The 21,384-nt window shown below is 47.1% G+C and overlaps 1 protein-coding gene across 5 annotated transcripts in view; it reads right to left on the reverse strand.

The window, feature by feature from the left end:
* Window positions 1-7,570: 7,570 nt before the first annotated feature.
* Window positions 7,571-21,384, reverse strand: part of LOC134933421 (matrin-3-like) — a 111,299-nt gene continuing 97,485 nt past the window's right edge. For all 5 annotated transcript variants that reach the window (XM_063928620.1, XM_063928619.1, XM_063928621.1 and 2 more), the window contains 4 exons: window positions 19,990-20,047; window positions 17,666-17,861; window positions 16,702-16,814; window positions 7,571-8,111 (listed from right to left, as the gene is read on the reverse strand). In XM_063928620.1, coding sequence (XP_063784690.1) covers window positions 8,058-8,111; window positions 16,702-16,814; window positions 17,666-17,861; window positions 19,990-20,047 — 421 coding nt within the window. In that variant the 3' untranslated portion in view covers window positions 7,571-8,057. The remainder of the gene's footprint in view (window positions 8,112-16,701; window positions 16,815-17,665; window positions 17,862-19,989; window positions 20,048-21,384) is intronic.

A 21,384-nucleotide genomic window follows, 5' to 3' on the forward strand; every position in this document is an offset into this window, starting at 1 on the left:
GTGCTTTCTTAGGCTGTGAGGAAACGTGAGGTAAAAAATTTTCTTCCCAGCTGTTGCTGTGGCTACGAGGTCCCAGAGACCATCCCCAAACAATTCCTCACCCTTATAAGGCAGAATCTCCCTGTGCCTTTTAAAGGCAGCATCACCTGTCCACTGCCGGGTCTCTAATACCCTCCTGGCAGAATGGACATTGCATTAATTCTGGATGCCAGCCGGCAAATATCCCTCTGTGCATCCTTCATATATAAGACGACATCTTTAATATGCTCTATGTTAGCAAAATATTATCCCTGTTTAGGGTATTAATATTATCTGACAGAGTATCAGACCACGCTGCTGCTGCAGCAGCACTATTTATGCTGAGGCAAATGCAGGTCTCAGTATAGTACCTGAGTGTGTATATACAGACTTCAGGATAGCCTCCTGCTTTTTATCAGCAGGCAGCAGGTGTGAGCGCCTTATCCACCCTAGGGGATATCTCCCAACGTGACCTATCATCTGGCGGGAAAGGGTACGCCAGCAGTAACTTTTTAGAAATTACCATTTTCTTATCGGGGGAACCCACGCTCTTTACACACTTCATTCACTCATCTGATGGGGGAACAAAACACTGGCTGCTTTTTCTCCCCAAACATAAAACCCCTTTTATGTGGTACATGGGTTCATATCAGAAATGTGTAACACATTTTTCATTGCAGAGATAATGCAACGGATGTTCCTAGTGGATTGTGTATATGTCTCAACCTCGTCGACACTGGAGTCAGACTCCGTGCCGACATCTGTGTCTGCCATCTGAGGTAACGGGCGTATTTTTTTGAGCCCCTGATGGCCTTTGAGACGCCTGGGCAGGCACGGGCTGAGAAGCCGGCTGTCCCACAGCTGTTACTTCATCCAGCCTTTTATGTAAGGAGTTGACACTGTCGGTTAATACCTTCCACCTATCCATCCACTCTGATGTCGGCCCCACAGGGGGCGACATCTAGAGATGAGCGGGTTCGGTTCCTCGGAATCCGAACTTCAGGTTTTTTTACACGGGGCCGAGCGACTCGGATCTTCCCGCCTTGCTCGGTTAACCCGAGCGCGCCCGAACGTCATCATCACGCTGTCGGATTCTATCGCGAGGCTCGGATTCTATCGCGAGACTCGGATTCTATATAAGGAGTCGCGCGTCGCCGCCATTTTCACACGTGCATTGAGATTGATAGGGAGAGGACGTGGCTGGCGTCCTCTCCGTTTAGAAATAGATAGGAGAGTGAGACACTTCATTTACTGGAGCTTAGGAGGAGTACTCAGAGAGTGCAGAATTTTGCTGATAGTAGTTAGTTATACTAGTGACTGACCAGTGAGACCACCAGTGCAGTTTTATTATTATTTAATATAATCCGTTCTTTGCCTGAAAAAAATGATACACAGTGACTCAGTCACATACCATATCTGTGCTCAGCCCAGTGTGCTGCATCATCTATGTATAATATCTGACTGTGCTCACACAGCTTAATTGTGGGGGAGACTGGGGAGCAGTTATAGGTTATAGCAGGAGCCAGGAGTACATATTAAACAGTGCACACTTTTGCTGCCAGAGTGCCACTGCCAGTGTGACTGACCAGTGACCTGACCACACTGACCACCAGTATATTGTGATTGTCTGCCTGAAAAAGTTAAACACTCGTCGTGTGACTTGTGTGGTGTTTTTTTATTCTATAAAAAACTCATTCTGCTGACAGACAGTGTCCAGCAGGTCCGTCATTATATAATATATACCTGTCCGGCTGCAGTAGTGATATATATATATTTTTTATATCATTATTTATCATCCAGTCTATACTAGCAGCAGACACAGTACGGTAGTTCACGGCTGTAGCTACCTCTGTGTCGGCACTCGGCAGTCCATCCATAATTGTATACCACCTACCCGTGGTTTTTTTTTTCTTTCTTCTTTATACATACTACATCTCATTATCAACCAGTCTATATTAGCAGCAGACACAGTACGGTAGTCCACGGCTGTAGCTACCTCTGTGTCGGCACTCGGCAGTCCATCCATAATTGTATACCACCTACCCGTGGTTTTTTTTTTCTTTCTTCTTTATACATACTACATCTCATTATCATCCAGTCTATATTAGCAGCAGACACAGTACGGTAGTCCACGGCTGTAGCTATCTCTGTGTCGGCACTCGGCAGTCCATCCATAATTGTATACCACCTACCCGTGGTTTTTTTTTTCTTTCTTCTTTATACATACTACATCTCATTATCAACCAGTCTATATTAGCAGCAGACACAGTACGGTAGTTCACGGCTGTAGCTACCTCTGTGTCGGCACTCGGCAGTCCATCCATAATTGTATACTAGTATCCATCCATCTCCATTGTTTACCTGAGGTGCCTTTTAGTTGTGCCTATTAAAATATGGAGAACAAAAATGTTGAGGTTCCAAAATTAGGGAAAGATCAAGATCCACTTCCACCTCGTGCTGAAGCTGCTGCCACTAGTCATGGCCGAGACGATGAAATGCCAGCAACGTCGTCTGCCAAGGCCGATGCCCAATGTCATAGTACAGAGCATGTCAAATCCAAAACACCAAATATCAGTAAAAAAAGGACTCCAAAACCTAAAATAAAATTGTCGTCGGAGAAGCGTAAACTTGCCAATATGCCATTTACCACACGGAGTGGCAAGGAACGGCTGAGGCCCTGGCCTATGTTCATGGCTAGTAGTTCAGCTTCACATGAGGATGGAAGCACTCAGCCTCTCGCTAGAAAACTGAAAAGACTCAAGCTGGCAAAAGCACCGCAAAGAACTGTGCGTTCTTCGAAATCCCAAATCCACAAGGAGAGTCCAATTGTGTCGGTTGCGATGCCTGACCTTCCCAACACTGGACGTGAAGAGCATGCGCCTTCCACCATTTGCACGCCCCCTGCAAGTGCTGGAAGGAGCACCCGCAGTCCAGTTCCTGATAGTCAGATTGAAGAGGTCAGTGTTGAAGTACACCAGGATGAGGAGGATATGGGTGTTGCTGGCGCTGGGGAGGAAATTGACCAGGAGGATTCTGATGGTGAGGTGGTTTGTTTAAGTCAGGCACCCGGGGAGACACCTGTTGTCCGTGAGAGGAACATGGCCACTGACATGCCTGGTGAAAATACCAAAAAAATCAGCTCTTCGGTGTGGAAGTATTTCAACAGAAATGCAGACAACAGGTGTCAAGCCATGTGTTGCCTTTGTCAAGCTGTAATAAGTAGGGGTAAGGACGTTAACCACCTCGGAACATCCTCCCTTATACGTCACCTGCAGCGCATTCATAATAAGTCAGTGACAAGTTCAAAAACTTTAGGCGACAGCGGAAGCAGTCCACTGACCAGTAAATCCCTTCCTCTTGTAACCAAGCTCACGCAAACCACCCCACCAACTCCCTCAGTGTCAATTTCCTCCTTCCCCAGGAATGCCAATAGTCCTGCAGGCCATGTCACTGGCAATTCTGACGAGTCCTCTCCTGCCTGGGATTCCTCCGATGCATCCTTGCGTGTAACGCCTACTGCTGCTGGCGCTGCTGTTGTTGCTGCTGGGAGTCGATGGTCATCCCAGAGGGGAAGTCGTAAGCCCACTTGTACTACTTCCAGTAAGCAATTGACTGTTCAACAGTCCTTTGCGAGGAAGATGAAATATCACAGCAGTCATTCTACTGCAAAGCGGATAACTGAGGCCTTGGCATCCTGGGTGGTGAGAAACGTGGTTCCGGTATCCATCATTACTGCAGAGCCAACTAGAGACTTGTTGGAGGTACTGTGTCCCCGGTACCAAATACCATCTAGGTTCCATTTCTCTAGGCAGGCGATACCGAAAATGTACACAGACCTCAGAAAAAGAGTCACCAGTGTCCTAAAAAATGCAGCTGTACCCAATGTCCACTTAACCACGGACATGTGGACAAGTGGAGCAGGGCAGGGTCAGGACTATATGACTGTGACAGCCCACTGGGTAGATGTATGGACTCCCGCCGCAAGAACAGCAGCGGCGGCACCAGTAGCAGCATCTCGCAAACGCCAACTCTTTCCTAGGCAGGCTACGCTTTGTATCACCGGTTTCCAGAATACACACACAGCTGAAAACCTCTTACGGCAACTGAGGAAGATCATCGCGGAATGGCTTACCCCAATTGGACTCTCCTGTGGATTTGTGGCATCGGACAACGCCAGCAATATTGTGTGTGCATTAAATATGGGCAAATTCCAGCACGTCCCATGTTTTGCACATACCTTGAATTTGGTGGTGCAGAATTTTTTAAAAAACGACAGGGGCGTGCAAGAGATGCTGTCGGTGGCCAGAAGAATTGCGGGACACTTTCGGCGTACAGGCACCACGTACAGAAGACTGGAGCACCACCAAAAACTACTGAACCTGCCCTGCCATCATCTGAAGCAAGAAGTGGTAACGAGGTGGAATTCAACCCTCTATATGCTTCAGAGGTTGGAGGAGCAGCAAAAGGCCATTCAAGCCTATACAATTGAGCACGATATAGGAGGTGGAATGCACCTGTCTCAAGCGCAGTGGAGAATGATTTCAACGTTGTGCAAGGTTCTGATGCCCTTTGAACTTGCCACACGTGAAGTCAGTTCAGACACTGCCAGCCTGAGTCAGGTCATTCCCCTCATCAGGCTTTTGCAGAAGAAGCTGGAGACATTGAAGGAGGAGCTAACACGGAGCGATTCCGCTAGGCATGTGGGACTTGTGGATGGAGCCCTTAATTCGCTTAACAAGGATTCACGGGTGGTCAATCTGTTGAAATCAGAGCACTACATTTTGGCCACCGTGCTCGATCCTAGATTTAAAGCCTACCTTGGATCTCTCTTTCCGGCAGACACAAGTCTGCTGGGGTTGAAAGACCTGCTGGTGAGAAAATTGTCAAGTCAAGCGGAACGCGACCTGTCAACATCTCCTCCTTCACATTCTCCCGCAACTGGGGGTGCGAGGAAAAGGCTCAGAATTCCGAGCCCACCCGCTGGCGGTGATGCAGGGCAGTCTGGAGCGACTGCTGACATCTGGTCCGGACTGAAGGACCTGACAACGATTACGGACATGTCGTCTACTGTCACTGCATATGATTCTCTCAACATTGAAAGAATGGTGGAGGATTATATGAGTGACCGCATCCAAGTAGGCACGTCACACAGTCCGTACTTATACTGGCAGGAAAAAGAGGCAATTTGGAGGCCCTTGCACAAACTGGCTTTATTCTACCTAAGTTGCCCTCCCACAAGTGTGTACTCCGAAAGAGTGTTTAGTGCCGCCGCTCACCTTGTCAGCAATCGGCGTACGAGGTTACATCCAGAAAATGTGGAGAAGATGATGTTCATTAAAATGAATTATAATCAATTCCTCCGCGGAGACATTGACCAGCAGCAATTGCCTCCACAAAGTACACAGGGAGCTGAGATGGTGGATTCCAGTGGGGACTAATTGATAATCTGTGAGGAGGGGGATGTACACGGTGATATATCGGAGGATGATGATGAGGTGGACATCTTGCCTCTGTAGAGCCAGTTTGTGCAAGGAGAGATTAATTGCTTCTTTTTTGGTGGGGGTCCAAACCAACCCGTCATATCAGTCACAGTCGTGTGGCAGACCCTGTCACTGAAATGATGGGTTGGTTAAAGTGTGCATGTCCTGTTTATACAACATAAGGGTGGGTGCGAGGGCCCAAGGACAATTCCATCTTGCACCTCTTTTTTCTTTGCGTCATGTGCTGTTTGGGGAGTGTTTTTTGGAAGGGCCATCCTGCGTGACACTGCAGTGCCACTCCTAGATGGGCCCGGTGTTTGTGTCGGCCACTAGGGTCGCTTATCTTACTCACACAGCTACCTCATTGCGCCTCTTTTTTTCTTTGCGTCATGTGGTTTGGGGAGGGTTTTTTGGAAGGGACATCCTGCGTGACACTGCAGTGACACTCCTAGATGGGCCCGGTGTTTGTGTCGGCCACCAGGGTCGCTTATCTTACTCACACAGCTACCTCATTGCGCCTCTTTTTTTCTTTGCGTCATGTGCTGTTTGGGGAGGGTTTTTTGGAAGGGACATCCTGCGTGACACTGCAGTGCCACTCCTAGATGGGCCAGGTGTTTGTGTCGGCCATTAGGGTCGCTTAGCTTAGTCATCCAGCGACCTCGGTGCAAATTTTAGGACTAAAAATATGGTGAGGTGTGAGGTATTCAGAATAGACTGAAAATGAGTGGAAATTATGGTTTTTGAGGTTAATAATACTTTGGGATCAAAATGACCCCCAAATTCTATGATTTAAGCTGTTTTTTAGGTTTTTTGGAAAAAAACACCCGAATCCAAAACACACCCGAATCCGACAAAAAAAAATTCGGTTAGGTTTTGCCAAAACGCGGTCGAACCCAAAACACGGCCGCGGAACCAAAACCCGAAAAATTTCCGGCACTCATCTCTAGCGACATCCCATTTATCGGCCTCTGCTCCGCCTCCACGTAACCTTCCTCATCCAACATGTCGACACAGCCGTACCGACACACCGCACACACAGGGAATGCTCTGACTGAGGACAGGACCCCACAAAGTCCTTTGGGGAGACAGAGAGTATGCCAGCACACACCAGAGCGCTATATAATGCAGGGATTAACACTATAACCGAGTGATTTTCCCCCCAATAGCTGCTTGTGTACACATTGTGCCTAAATTTAGTGCCCCCCCTCTCTTTTTAACCCTTTGAGCCTGAAAACTACAGGGGAGAGCCTGGGGAGCTGTCTTCCAGCTGCACTGTGAAGGAAAAATGGCACCAGTGTGCTGAGGGAGATAGCCCCGCCCCATTTTCAGCTGGACTTTTCTCCCGCTTTTTTTATGGATTCTGGCAGGGGTAATTTATCACATATATAGCCCTGGGACTATATATTGTGATAATTTGCCAGCCAAGGTGTATTATATTGCCCTCACGGCACCACCCCCCAGCGCCCTGCACCCATCAGTGACCGGAGTGTGAGGTGTGCATGAGGAGCAATGGCGCACAGCTGCAGTGCTGTGCGCTACCTTGTTGAAGACAGAAGTCTTCTGCCGCCGATTTTCCGGAACACTTCTTGCTTCTGGCTCTGTAAGGGGGCCGGCGGCGCGGCTCCGGGACCGAACATCGAGGTCGGGTCCTGTGGTCGATCCCTCTGGAGCTAATGGTGTCCAGTAGCCTAAGAAGCCCAAGCTACCACCAGTTAGGTAGGTTCGCTTCTTCTCCCCTTAGTCCCTCGCTGCAGTGAGTCTGTTGCCAGCAGATCTCAATGTAAAATAAAAAACCTAAAATATACTTTCTTTCTAGGAGCTCAGGAGAGCCCCTAGTGTGCATCCAGCTCAGCCGGGCACAAGATTCTAACTGAGGTCTGGAGGAGGGTCATAGTGGGAGGAGCCAGTGCACACCAGGTAGTCCTAAAGCTTTCTTTAGTTGGGCCCAGTCTCCTGCGGAGCCGCTATTCCCCATGGTCCTTACGGAGTCCCAGCATCCACTTAGGACGTCAGAGAAAAGGAATTATTGGATACTAATGTTGCCTATGTAAGAAAGTTACAAGTGGCCACTATGCAAGAATTTGTTTTATTGCATACATGTTCTTTATATTGCAATTTTGACTTTTTAAATTATAGTAATTAAAATATACCAACTACAAAAGTGAATGTCCATTCCGCCATTATATGCTCTTGGTTTTAAAAGTGCAGTACCAAAGCTCTTGGTTTCTGTAGAGGAGGAAAAACCAACTTAAATTCTAAAGAAATTTTAAGTTCCAGGCTCCACTCATCACACATCTATACCCCAGTGTACTTGAAGCAGAAACAAAAGTTGAACATCACAGGAGAAGATGATTGGTACGTTTGAGAATCAGACCTTGGCTTTAATGTAACAAATGAGGAACTTGTAGAATTTATTTGAAAACATTAAAACTGTTCAATTGTTTTTTTATAACAAAACAAAAAAGAATAAAAACATACTTTATACTTTAACTGCAATAAACTAGTAACATTTAGTAGTCTCGTATGCTGCAAAATAAAAAGATAAAACAAAAACATTCTTTAAACAGGTTCGTTTTGCTTCTCTGGAACCTTTGACATCTTGTTCATCGCTTTCTGTGGAGCAGAAATAATGGACAATTAATAAAAAAACAAAAAACCAACACATTTATAAATCCAAACAATGAAACCGCACTTTTGTGGAAAGAATAACTGAGAATAAATCACCAGATGAGCGAGATAAAAATAAAATAAAAAATAAGAATTTACTCGCCGGTAATTCTATTTCTCGTAGTCTGTAGTGGATGCTAGGTACTCCGTAAGGACCATGGGGAATAGCGGGCTCCGCAGGAGACTGGGCACTCTAAAAGAAAGATTAGGTACTATCTGGTGTGCACTGGCTCCTCCCTCTATGCCCCTCCTCCAGACCTCAGTTAGGGAAACTGTGCCCGGAAGAGCTGACATTACTAGGAAAGGATTTGGAATCCAGGGTAAGACTCATACCAGCCACACCAATCACACTGTACAACTTGTGATAACCATATCCAGTTAACAGTATGAACAACAACTGAGCCTCATTTAACGGATGGCTCATAACAATAACCCTTTAGTTAAGCAATAACTATATACATGTATTGCAGAGAGTCCGCACTTGGGACGGGCTCCCAGCATCCACTACGGACTACGAGAAATAGAATTACCGGTGAGTAAATTCTTATTTTCTCTGACGTCCTAGTGGATGCTGGGTAATCCGTAAGGACCATGGGGATTATACCAAAGCTCCCAACCGGGCGGGAGAGTGCGGATGACTCTGCAGCACCGAATGAGCAAACTCAAGGTCCTCCTCAGCCAGGGTATCAAACTTGTAGAATTTTGCAAATGTGTTTGAACCCGACCAAGTAGCAGCTCGGCAAAGTTGTAAAGCCGAGACCCCTCGGGCAGCCGCCCAAGAAGGGCCCACCTTCCTCGTGGAATGGGCTTTTACAGATTTAGGATGCGGCAGTCCAGCCGCAGAATGTGCAAGTTGAATCGTGCTACAGATCCAGCGAGCAATAGTCTGCTTTGAAGTAGGAGCACCCAGCTTGTTGGGTGCATACAGGATAAATAGCGAGTCAGTTTTCCTGACTCTAGCCGTCCTGGAAACATAGATTTTCAGGGCCCTGACTACGTCCGGCAACTTGGAATCCTCCAAGTCCCGAGTAGCCGCAGGCACCACAATAGGTTGGTTCAAATGAAATGCTGATACCACCTTAGGAAGAAATTGGGGACGAGTCCTCAATTCCGCCCTATCCATATGGAAAATCAGATAAGGGCTTTTACATGACAAAGCTGCCAATTCTGACACACGCCTGGCCGAAGCCAAGGCCAACAGCATGACCACTTTCCACGTGAGATATCTTAGCTCCACGGTTTTAAGTGGCTCAAACCAATGCGACTTTAGGAAATCCAACACCACGTTGAGATCTCAAGGTGCCACTGGAGGCACAAAAGGGGGCTGAATATGCAGCACTCCTTTAACAAATGTCTGAACTTCAGGCAGTGAAGCCAGTTCTTTTTGGAAGAAAATCGACAGAGCCGAAATCTGGACCTTAATGGAACCCAATTTGAGGCCCATAGTCACCCCTGACTGTAGGAAGTGCAGAAATCGACCCAGCTGAAATTCCTCCGTTGGGGCCTTCCTGGCCTCACACCAAGCAACATATTTCCGCCATATGCGGTGATAATGTTTTGCGGTCACATCCTTCCTAGCTTTAATCAGCGTAGGAATGACTTCCTCCGGAATGCCCTTTTCCTTTAGGATCCGGTGTTCAACCGCCATGCCGTCAAACGCAGCCGCGGTAAGTCTTGGAACAGACAGGGACCCTGCTGCAGAAGGTCCTGTCTTAGCGGCAGAGGCCATGGGTCCTCTGAGATCATTTCTTGAAGTTCTGGGTACCAAGCTCTTCTTGGCCAATCCAGAACAATGAGTATAGTTCTTACTCCTTTCCTTCTTATTATCCTCAGTACCTTGGGTATGAGAGGAAGAGGAGGGAACACAAACCGACTGGTACACCCACGGTGTCACTAGAGCGTCCACAGCTATCGCCTGAGGGTCCCTTGACCTGGCGCAATATCTTTTTAGCTTTTTGTTGAGGCGGGACGCCATCATGTCCACCTGTGGCCGTTCCCAATGGTTTACAATCAGCAGGAAGACTTCTGGATGAAGTCCCCACTCTCCCGGGTGGAGGTCGTGCCTGCTGAGGAAGTCTGCTTCCCAGTTGTCCACTCCCGGAATGAACACTGCTGACAGTGCTACCACGTGATTCTCCGCCCATCAAAGAATCCTTGTGGCTTCTGCCATTGCCACCCTGCTTCTTGTGCCGCCCTGGCGGTTTACATGGGCGACCGCTGTGATGTTGTCTTACTGAATCAGAACCGGTTGGTTTTGAAGCAGGGGTTCTGCTTGACTCAGGGCGTTGTAAATGGCCCTTAGTTCCAGAATATTTATGTGTAGGGAAGTTTCCTGACTCGACCATAGTCCTTGGAAGTTTCTTCCCTGGGTGACTGCCCCCGAACCTCGGAGGCTTTCATCCGTGGTCACCAGGACCCAGTCCTGTATGCCGAATCTGCGGCCTTCGAGCAGCTGAGCACTCTGCAGCCACCACAGCAGAGACACCCTGGCCCTCGGGGACAGGGTGATTAACCGATGCATCTGGAGATGCGATTCGGACCACTTGTCCAACAGATCCCACTGGAAGATCCGTGCATGGAATCTGCCGAAGGGAATTGCTTCGTAAGAAGCTACCATCTTTCCCAGGACTCGCGTGCAGTGATGCACAGACACCTGCTTTGGTTTCAGGAGGTCCCTGACCAGAGATAATTCCTGGGCCTTCTCCTCCGGGAGAAAGATCATCTTCTGTTCTGTGTCCAGAATCATGCCCAAGAACAGCAGACACGTCGCAGGAATCAGCTGCAACTTTGGGATATTCAGAATCCAGCCGTGCTGATGGAGCACTTCCTGAGATAGTGCTATGCTGACTAGCAACTGCTCTTTGGACCTCGCCTTTATAAGGAGATCGTCCAAGTACGGAATAATAATGACTCCCTTCTTTCAGAGGAGCATCATCATTTCGGCCATTACCTTGGTAAATACCCGCGGTGCCGTGGACAGACCAAACGGCAACGTCTGGAATTGGTAATGACAGTCCTGTACCACAAACCTGAGGTACTCCTTGTGGGGTGGATAAATGGGGACATGCAGGTAAGCATCCTTGATGTCCAATGACACCATAAAATCCCCCTCTTCCAGGCTTGCAATAACCGCCCTGAGCGATTCCAACTTGAACTCTTTTATATAAATGTTCAAGGATTTTAAATTTAGAATGGGTCTCACCGAACAGTCTGGTTTCGGTACCACAAACATTGTGGAATAGTAACCCCGTCCCTGTTGAAGGAGGGGTACCTTGATTATCACCTGCTGAAGATACAGCTTGTGAATTGCCACCAGTACTACCTCCCTTTCTCAGAGGGCAGCAGGCAAGGCTGATTTGAGGTAATGGCGTGGGGGAGTCGCCTCGAACTCCAGCTTGTATCCCTGAGATACCACTTGCAGAACCCAGGAATCCACCTGTGAGCGAGCCCACTGGTCGCTGAAGTTCCGGAGACGCGCCCCCACCGCACCTGGCTCCGCCTGTGGAGCCCCAGCGTCATGCGGTGGACTTAGAGGAAGCGGGGGAAGATTTTTGTTCCTGGGAACTGGCTGTCTGGTTCAGCTTTTTCCCTCTTCCCTTGCCTCTGGACAGAAAGGAAGCGCCTTTGACCCGCTTGCTTTTCTGAGGCCGAAAGGACTGTACCCGATAATACGGTGCTTTCTTAAGCTGTGAGGGAACCTGAGGTAAAAATGTCGACTTCCCAGCTGTTGCCGAGAGACCATCCCCAAACAATTCCTCACCCTTATAAGGCAGAACCTCCATGTGCCTTTTAGAATCAGCATCACCTGTCCACTGCCGGGTCCATAATACCCTCCTGGCAGAAATGGACATTGCATTAATTCTGGATGCCAGCCGGCAAATATCCCCCTGTGCATCTCTCATATATAAGACGACGTCTTTAATATGCTCTATGGTTAGTAAAATAGTATCCCTGTCGAGGGTATCAATATTATCTGACAGGGTATCAGACCACGCTGCAGCAGCACTACACATCCATGCTGAGGCAATTGCGGGTCTCAGTATAGTACCTGAGTGTGTATATACAGACTTCAGGATCGCCTCCTGCTTTCTATCAGCAGACTCCTTCAAGGCGGCCGTATCCTGAGACGGCAGTGCCACCTTTTTTGACAAACGTGTGATTGCCTTATCCACCCTAGGGGATATCTCCCAACGTGACCTATCCTCTGACGGGAAAGGGTACGCCAGCAGTAACTTTTTAGAAATTACCAGTATCTTATCGGGGGAAGCCCACGCTTCTTCACACACTTCATTCAACTCATCTGATGGGGGAAAAAACACTGGCTGCTTTTTCTCCCCAAACATAATACCCTTTTTAGTGGTACTTGGGTTAATGTCAGAAATGTGTAATTGCCGTAATTGGGTTAATGTCAGAAATTGCCGTAATCATGCAACGGATGCCCCTAGTGGATTGTGCATGTGTCTCATCCTCGTCGACACTGGAGTCAGACTCCGTGTCGACATCTGTGTTTGCCATCTGAGGTAGCAGGCGTTTGAGCCCCTGATGGCCTTTGAGACGCCTGGGCAGGCGCGGGCTGAGAAGCCGGCTGTCCCACGGCTGTTACGTCATCCAGCCTTTTATGTATGGAGTTGACACCGTCGGTTAATACCTTCCACATATCCACCCACTCTGGTGTCGGCCCCGCAGGGGGTGACATCACATTCATCAGCACCTGCTCAGCCTCCACATAAGCCTCCTCATCAAACATGTCGACACAGCCATACAGACACACCGCACACACACAGGGAATGCTCTGACTGAGGACAGGACCCCACAAAGTCCTTTGGGGAGACAGAGAGAGAGTATGCCAGCACACACCACAGCGCTATTTAATCAAGGATTTACACTAACAGAAAGTGATTTTCCCTATAGCTGCTTTTCATATACAGTTTGCGCCTAAATTTAGTGCCCCCCCTCTCTTTTTTACCCTTTAAGCCTGGAAACTGCAGGGGAGAGCATGGGGAGCTGTCTTCCAGCGGAGCTGTGAAGAGAAAAAATGGCGCCAGTGTGCTGGCAGACTTCTCCCGCTCTTATATTTATATTATGGCAGGGGATTTTTGCACATATATAGCTTATTAGGCTATATTATGTGCCATTTGCCAATGTAAGGTACTCTAATTGCAGCCCAGGGCGCCCCCCCCCCCCCCCCACGCCCTGCACCCATCAGTGACCGGAGTATGTGGTGTGCATAGGGAGCGATGGTGCACAGCTGCAGTGCTGTGCGCTACCTTAATGAAGACCGAAGTCTTCAGCCGCCGATTTCCAGGATGTGCTTCTGGCTCTGTAAGGGGGGCGGCGGCGCAGCTCCGGGACCAGACGACCGAGGCTGGGCCTGTGTTCGATCCCTCTGGAGCGAATGGTGTCCAGTAGCCTAAGAAGCCCAAGCTAGCTGCAAGCAGGTAGGTTCGCTTCTTCTCCCCTAAGTCCCTCGTAGCAGTGAGTCTGTTGCCAGCAGATCTCACTGAAAATAAAAAACCTAACAAATACTTTCTTTACTAGGAGCTCAGGAGAGCCCCTAGTGTGCAACCAGCTCGGGCCGGGCACAGATTCTAACTGAGGTCTGGAGGAGGAGGCATAGAGGGAGGAGCCAGTGCACACCAGATAGTACCTAATCTTTCTTTTAGAGTGCCCAGTCTCCTGCGGAGCCCGCTATTCCCCATGGTCCTTACGGAGTACCCAGCATCCACTAGGACGTCAGAGAAAATAAGACTTTAAACCTACTGGTAAAAAATTTTCTCGTAGTCCGTAGAGGATGCTGGGGACTCCGTAAGGACCATGGGGATAGACGGGCTCCGCGGGAGACATGGGTACTTTAAGAATTTAGTTCTGGGTGTGCACTGGCTCCTCCCTCTATGCCCCTCCTCCAGACCTGTTAGAGAAACTGTGCCCAGAGGAGATGGACATTACAAGGAAAGGATTTTGTTAATCCAGGGTAAGTTATCAATTTCCTCAGACACGGTATCCGTCCATGCCGCTACAGCACTACACACCTGAATGTGTATAAATGGACTTCAGGGTAACCTCCTGTTTGCGACCAGCAGCATCTTTGAGGGTACCCGTATCCTGTGACGGCAGGGCTACCTTCTTGGATAAGCGTGTTAAAGCTTTGTCCACCTTAGGGGAGGATTCCCAGCGTAACCTGTCCGTTGGCGGGAAAGGATACGCTATAAGGATCGTTTTGGAAATCTGCAGTTTTCCATCTGGAGATTCCCAAGCCTTTTCACATAACTCATTTAGCTCGTGTGAGGGGGTAAAGGTTACCTCCGGCTTCTTTTCCCCATACATATGTACCCTCTTGTCAGGGACTGGGATTTCCTCTGTGATGTGCAACACATCCTTAATTGCTATAATCATATAACGGATGGATTTAGCCAATTTTGGCTGTAACTTTGCATCATTGTAATCGACACTGGAGTCAGAATCCATGTCGGTATTAGTGTCAACAATTTGGGATAGTGGGCACTTGAGACCCCGACGGCCTCTGCGACACAGGATCAGGCACGGGTTGGGACCCCGACTGTCCTGAGGCTTCAGCTTTTTCTAACCTTTTATGCAAGGAATTAACATTATCATTTAAAACCTTCCACATAGCCATCCAATCAGGTGTCGGCGCCGTCGGCAGAGACACCACATTCACTTGCTCCCGCTCTGCTTTCACATAGCCTTCCTCATCAGACATGCCAACACCACACACAGGGAATGCCCTTTTTGAAGACAGTTCCCCCACAAGGCCCTTAGGAGAGAGAGAGTATGCCAGCACACACCCCAACGCTATAAACCCAGGAATAACACAGTAACTTAATGTTAACCCAGTAGCTGATGTTTATATATTGTTGTTTGCGCCTAATTATGTGCGTGTCCCCCCCCCTCTTTTTACCCTCTTCTACCGTGTATCTGAAGGGGAGAGCCTGGGGAGCTTCCTCTTAGCGGAGCTGTGGAGAAAAAATGGCGCTGGTGAGTGCTGAGGAAGAAGCTACGCCCCCTCGGCAGCGGGCTTTTGTCCCGCTTAAATATGCAATTTTTGGCGGGGGCTCATACATACATACATACAGTGCCCAGCTGTATATGTGTTTAACTTTTGCCAAAAGAGGTCCCAAATGCTGCCCAGCCCCCCCCCCCCCCCCTGCACCCTTACAGTGACCGGAGTATGTGAGGTGTGTGGGAGCAATGGCGCACAGCTGCAGTGCTGTGCATCACCTCAGTGAAGAACGGAGTCTTCTGCCGCCTGTGAAGTCTTCTTTGCTTCTCATACTCACCCAACTTCTGTCATTCGGCTCTGCAAGGGGGACGGCGGCGCAGCTCTGGTATCGGACGGCGAGGGTGAGATCATGCGTACGATCCCTCTGGAGCTAATGGTGTCCAGTAGCCTAAGAAGCAGGACCTAGCGTCAGAGAGTAGGGCTGCTTCTCTCCTCAGTCCCACGATGCAGGGAGTCTGTTGCCAGCAGAGCTCCCTGAAAATAAAAAACCTAACAAAATACTTTCTCTCAGCAAACTCAGGAGAGCTCACTGAAAAGCACCCAGCTCGTCTGGGCACAGTATCAAACTGAGGTCTGGAGGAGGGGCATAGAGGGAGGAGCCAGTGCACACCAGAACCTAAATTCTTTCTTAAAGTGCCCATGTCTCCTGCGGAGCCCGTCTATACCCATGGTCCTTATGGAGTCCCCAGCATCCACTAGGACATTCGAGAAATGCAAGGTTACACTAACCGCTGCCAGTGTACACAGGGGGCTATAGCGGGTCCCCTCCAGGAAGGGTCCCGTATGCCTCCCAGCCGCACAGTGAACTGGGGGACCCCCCTAGCGGAGCCCCCCGATGTCCCCTTCAGGCTAATGTTAGGGGAGAGAAGCAGAGGAATTAAGCCTGGAGAAGTGAAAAAGCAGTGATGCACCAGCCAATCAGCTCCTGACTGTCAATTTACATATTGAAGCAGATTAACTGGTGCATTATCACCTTGCACTTATCACTGCTTTATCACCTCTCCAGGCTTAATACATCTGCCCCTGGATGTTAGGAAAGAGGATTATTGGAGAAAACGAACGTACTGAGGGGGGAGTTTTGTGAGCTGACCGGCTGCAGCACAGCAACTACGTAAAGTACAGCAAGAAAATCTTTATCATCCCTCAAAATGTACTGTCGTACTGTTGAATAAATGGACAACTCAGGGATCGATCAGATGAGCATTTAGCCAGAATTTGTTCCTTTGATTTGCTGGTGTTTGGGGTAGATTCGGGATTGAAGATATTGCCTTTATATAGAGCTGCTGATAGTCTTTGCTAACAACCAATATTCTTTTACAGAATGCAACAATCCCATATGTATACAAAACTTTAAGAATTAGATTATAACACTTGTGTGTGCTGTAACGAGGCAAGGTTAATGTTTAGCATAACTATCACTATTTAGGCCAGCCGTATTCTAAACTATGTTCTCACTTTCTGCTAAGCGCCTTCAGTCCATACATGGATAAAGAGCGCTATATAAATTATTCAACTCACCTTCAGTTTGTTATAGTGCGACAACTTGCTGCAATGTGTAACTTTTGTCACATCTTCACACGTGTAGAAGGAACAGAGCGTGCAATAGAAGGCGGGAACCACATAGTCCACTCCTGAAAAGAAAATTGTGAAGTGAAATAAAAAAATAAATAAAAAAAAATTTCATTTTTTCTGCAGCCTAAAATTTGGCAATGTATGGATCAGCCACTACATATAAGAAATCATTAAACCAAATTAACCAAACATTGTAGATGCTTCCATGTTCATGCCAGCATCACTGGTTAGAGACCAAGGGGCAGATGAATTAAGTCTAGAGAAGTGATAAGTGGAAGAAGAAAGCACCAGCCAATCCGCTCTTTACTGTCAAGTCACCCTCCACTTATCACTTCTCCAGGCTTAATTCAATCTGCCCCAAACTCTCACAGAATGGCTGCTTCCATAACGTGCAGACCACATGTACACTTTAGCTTGGATAACTTCATTACAAACAGAATATGCTCCAAAACGTGAACAGATCATGAATTTTATACATGGCTATCCTGGAATTCTCTGATCTCAATACAATTTACAGGTTAAAAATCTTAACTCCACATGACCACCAGCCTCCAAGTTTACGTTCCGTTCAACTCTATGCTGCGATACACTAACCACATGCAAGCTAAGCCCTCCCCATAGAGGAGCACGGTGGTCACTGCTAGTCTCCTCCACATATCAGCCAGCTCCCATGGAAGAGGCAGCCCCTTTTTGAATCAAAGTAAGGCTGCTCTCTGGGTAATGCGGTTTCACATTGGCCTTCTTGGATTTAAAAAGAGGCTGCCTCTTCCACAGGAGCTAGCTGAGATGTAGGGAGTGCACACTGTATATATTAGTTTGAGGCTGACTGTGGGGTGTGCGGGTATACACTTATGTGGAGGCCTCCTGCACTTGCCACTATCCTCTGAGCAGTCAGAAAATAAACGCTTACCAACAGGATTATTGGGTTTAAAGGGACCAAGATCTTTGGGGCACTCTGTTTCAGCTGCACTTTCTGGAGTCATAGGAGAGTCGGCGCTTTCCGATTCCTGTTGTGCGACAGCTTCGTTTTCTTGCTCTGCCTCTTCATCGCCACAGTCATCAACAGTAACAAAGTCCTCAATATCTCCAGGATGGTGGTTGGCCATCTTAAAACAAAACAGGCATATATTAGAGAGAAGTACACATTTGGATCACAGGTGTCAAAAAGCGTCAAATAAAATGCATTAGGTATAAAATAAATTAGGCCTAAACAGGGTGTAAAGAAAAGAAAAAAAATGAAGCACAAAGTTATAAAGCGCGCTCAAAGATAACATGCATCCAATTAGCCAATATAGTTACAATCAAATGCTAAAGGATTCACCCTTTGTTTTGGCGTGAGTCAATAAGGAGTGTTCAGAGATTAGAGGTCTATATCCTCCTAGGTCTGTGTTTGGCTAAGATACAAATATCTGGAGGAAGACAACATTTGGGAGCAGCTTATGCCTATTGGGATGTTACAACATATGCCCATCATTTCCTGTACTTTATAAGTGCAATTAGAAATTATACCTACTTGGTTCCAAAAGGATTACTATACTATATTTGTTTAATTTGTGTTTCTCTGATCCATAACACAGTGTGGAACAAGAGAAACTTATTTTTCAGATCAGATCCTTTGGAGTCTGGAATATACCAAGTTGATACTGTTTAACAACTTATAGACTCAAGCCAAAACAAAGGGTGAATCCTTTATGTTATCATTTGATTGTAACTATAATGGCTAATTGGATGCATGTTATCTTTGAGCACGCTATATCACTTAGTGCTTTATTATTTTTTTATCTGTCTTTTGAGTGGTTGTGGATTACCTCTCCTGCACTTGAAGGTTTTATTGCGCATAATCTCAAAATCCCCCTTTCTAAAGGAATAATTTTTTTTTTTTTTTTTTAAAGTGACACACATACTTATATATCCTGTGGATAACCTGTAGACCCTGCCGGAGAAAATTTGAATACATAAGAGGGGATGAAGAATGGGAGTGTTTGGAAAAGATCAAGGAGTCTAGGGAGCATGTTCATCTTCACCAAATTCATTCGTCCCATCCATTATATAAATAAAGAAGACCACGACAGCAGGTTTGATTTGGCCTGGTCTAGAACACAGGGGAAGTTAGCTTTAAAGAGTTGGTGATGATACCTAGGTATCTATTTAACCCACTGGCATTTAAGTTTGCGTTAATGCCAATTAAAAGGGAAGGACGCTTCGAGAGCCAATTTGGTTAGGCCAGGAACATAGAAATCAAGTACTTCAGTTTTGTCAGGGTTGATTTTATAACCGGAAAATTTGGAAGAGAGGTCTATTTCGGCCAAGAGGTTGCAGAGATTGGGCCGGTTGTCCCGGGGATATCAGGACATCGTCTGCATAGAGTGCAATTTTGTGCTCAGTTGGGCCTATTCGCACACCAGCAATGTCAGCATTGGCACGTATCCTCGTAGCTAGGGGTTCCATAACAAGGCACGTACACTTATTTTTAATGAATAAATATTTAACTGTACAAAAACAAACTAAATAGCCTATTGAGAACTATTTTTCCCCCCCTTATTCTGTATCATCTCCACATGGAACTATTTCATCACAACAAGGACCATTTTATAAGATAAATATAACATTCAGTCATGCTCTGAAATACGCACGTCCTGGGTGGTTGAATGCACTCCAAGGCATGCGTATATCAGAGCGCGAACGCACGTCCAATATTGTCTGCTGGCAACAGCAAAACATGGTAGAGGTTCCTTGCAAGTTTGGGGCTGCATTTTAGCAAATGGAGTTGGGGGATTTGCTCAGGATTAATGTCCTCAATGCTGAGAAATACAGGCAGGTACTTATCCTTCATGCAATACCATTAGGGAAGCATCTGATTGGCACCAAATTTCTTCTGCAGCAGGACAACGACCCTAACCATACGGCCAATTTGATAAACTTTCAGCGTAAAGAACACGGAGTCCTGGAAGTTGATATGCCCCCACAGAGCCCTATTCTTAACATCGAGTCTGTCTGGGATTACATGGAGACAGAAGGGTTTGAGCAAGACCACAGCCACAGAAGATCTGTGGTTAGTTCTCCACGATGCTTGGTACAACCTCCCTGCAAAGTTCCCTCAAAAACGATGTGCAAGTGTACCTAGAAAACTTGATGCAGTTTTGAAAAAAATCATTTTTGGTTATTCTCTCTATATCTATATAACACATTGTGACCTCCCTCACATGTATGACAGGAAAGGAGTAATTTCTGTACCTTCTTCCTCGGCTTCTGTTTAGCACCATTCTTGCCGTCTGGTGAGTGAGGTTGCATTCTATTGGGGAAGAACACAAAAACAGGATTTATATACCTACCAGTAAATCATTTTCTTGTAGTCCGTTGAGGATGCTGGGGTTCCATTTAGTACCATAGGGTAATAGACGGGTCCACTATGAGCCACTGGCACATTAAGAGTTTAATAGTGTTGGCTGGCACCTCCCTCTATGCCCCTCCTACCAGACTCAGTCCATAAACTCTGCCCGAGGAGACGGACATACTTCCATAGGAAAAAATACATACAGTGGTGAGAATATGAACCCATGAGCGCTTGTCTTTTTCTTGTCTATTTATTGTCTAGCTGTAGGTGTGTATACAGCCCCTTGAGTTAAGCGAACGAGGGCTCAATTGTGGTTATTTAAAAGAATAATAATTTTGTTCAATACGGACACAGGCGCTTCATATATTTCCGTTTTTTTTATCCATCTTGTAAGTGGTGAGAATTACACCAGCTCACACACAAAAGGAAAGCCAAGCTAACCAACTTGAAACGATTCAGCAACTGAACCAATACTTAACCAAGTAACACAGGAATGCGAGGCACTGGGCGGGCACCCAGCATCCTCTACGAACTACGAGAAAAGGATTTACCGATATGTATATAAATCCTGTTTTCTCATACGTCCTAGAGGATGCTGGGGTTCCATTTAGTACCATAGGGATGTACCAAAGCTCTAAGTACGGGAGGGAGAGTGCCGAGGGTCCTGTAGAACTGATTGGCCTCTGAGGACCTTAAGTTTGGTCAAAGTATCGAACTTGTTGAACTTTGCAAACGTGCTCGACCCTGACCAAGTGAATGCTCGGCAAAGCTGAAGGGCCGAGACACAACGGGCAGTCGTCCAGAGAGAACCCACTTTACGAGTAGAGTGGGCCTGTACAGATCTTGGAACCACCAATCCTGCCGAAGAATACGCATGCTGGATAGTAAGCCTGATCCAGCGAGTAACTGTCTGCTTAGTAGCAGGACACCCAAATTTTGTTGGGATCATAAAGGACAAATAGTGCTTCCAGCTTTGTGACCAGCATTTCTCTTGAAATATTTTCAAAGCCCTCAAAACATCCAAGAACTTTGAAGTAGGCGAGGTGTCAGTTGCAACTGGCACCACAATAGGTTTGTTGATATGAAAAGCAGACAACTTTTGGAAGAAATTGCTGACGTGTTCTGAGCTCAGCTCTATCCTCATGGAAAATCGCGTAGGGGCTCTTGTGCAACAATGCCCCCAATTCTAACACGTCTTGCAGACACTAATGCCAACAGTGTGACTGCCTTCCAAGTAAGAAACTTTACGTCCACCTCCTGTAAAAGGTTCGAACCAATCCGATTGCAGTAACTGC

This window comes from Pseudophryne corroboree, chromosome 6 (genome assembly GCF_028390025.1).
Source record: "Pseudophryne corroboree isolate aPseCor3 chromosome 6, aPseCor3.hap2, whole genome shotgun sequence".
In the NCBI taxonomy this organism is placed as follows: Eukaryota; Metazoa; Chordata; class Amphibia; order Anura; family Myobatrachidae; genus Pseudophryne; species Pseudophryne corroboree.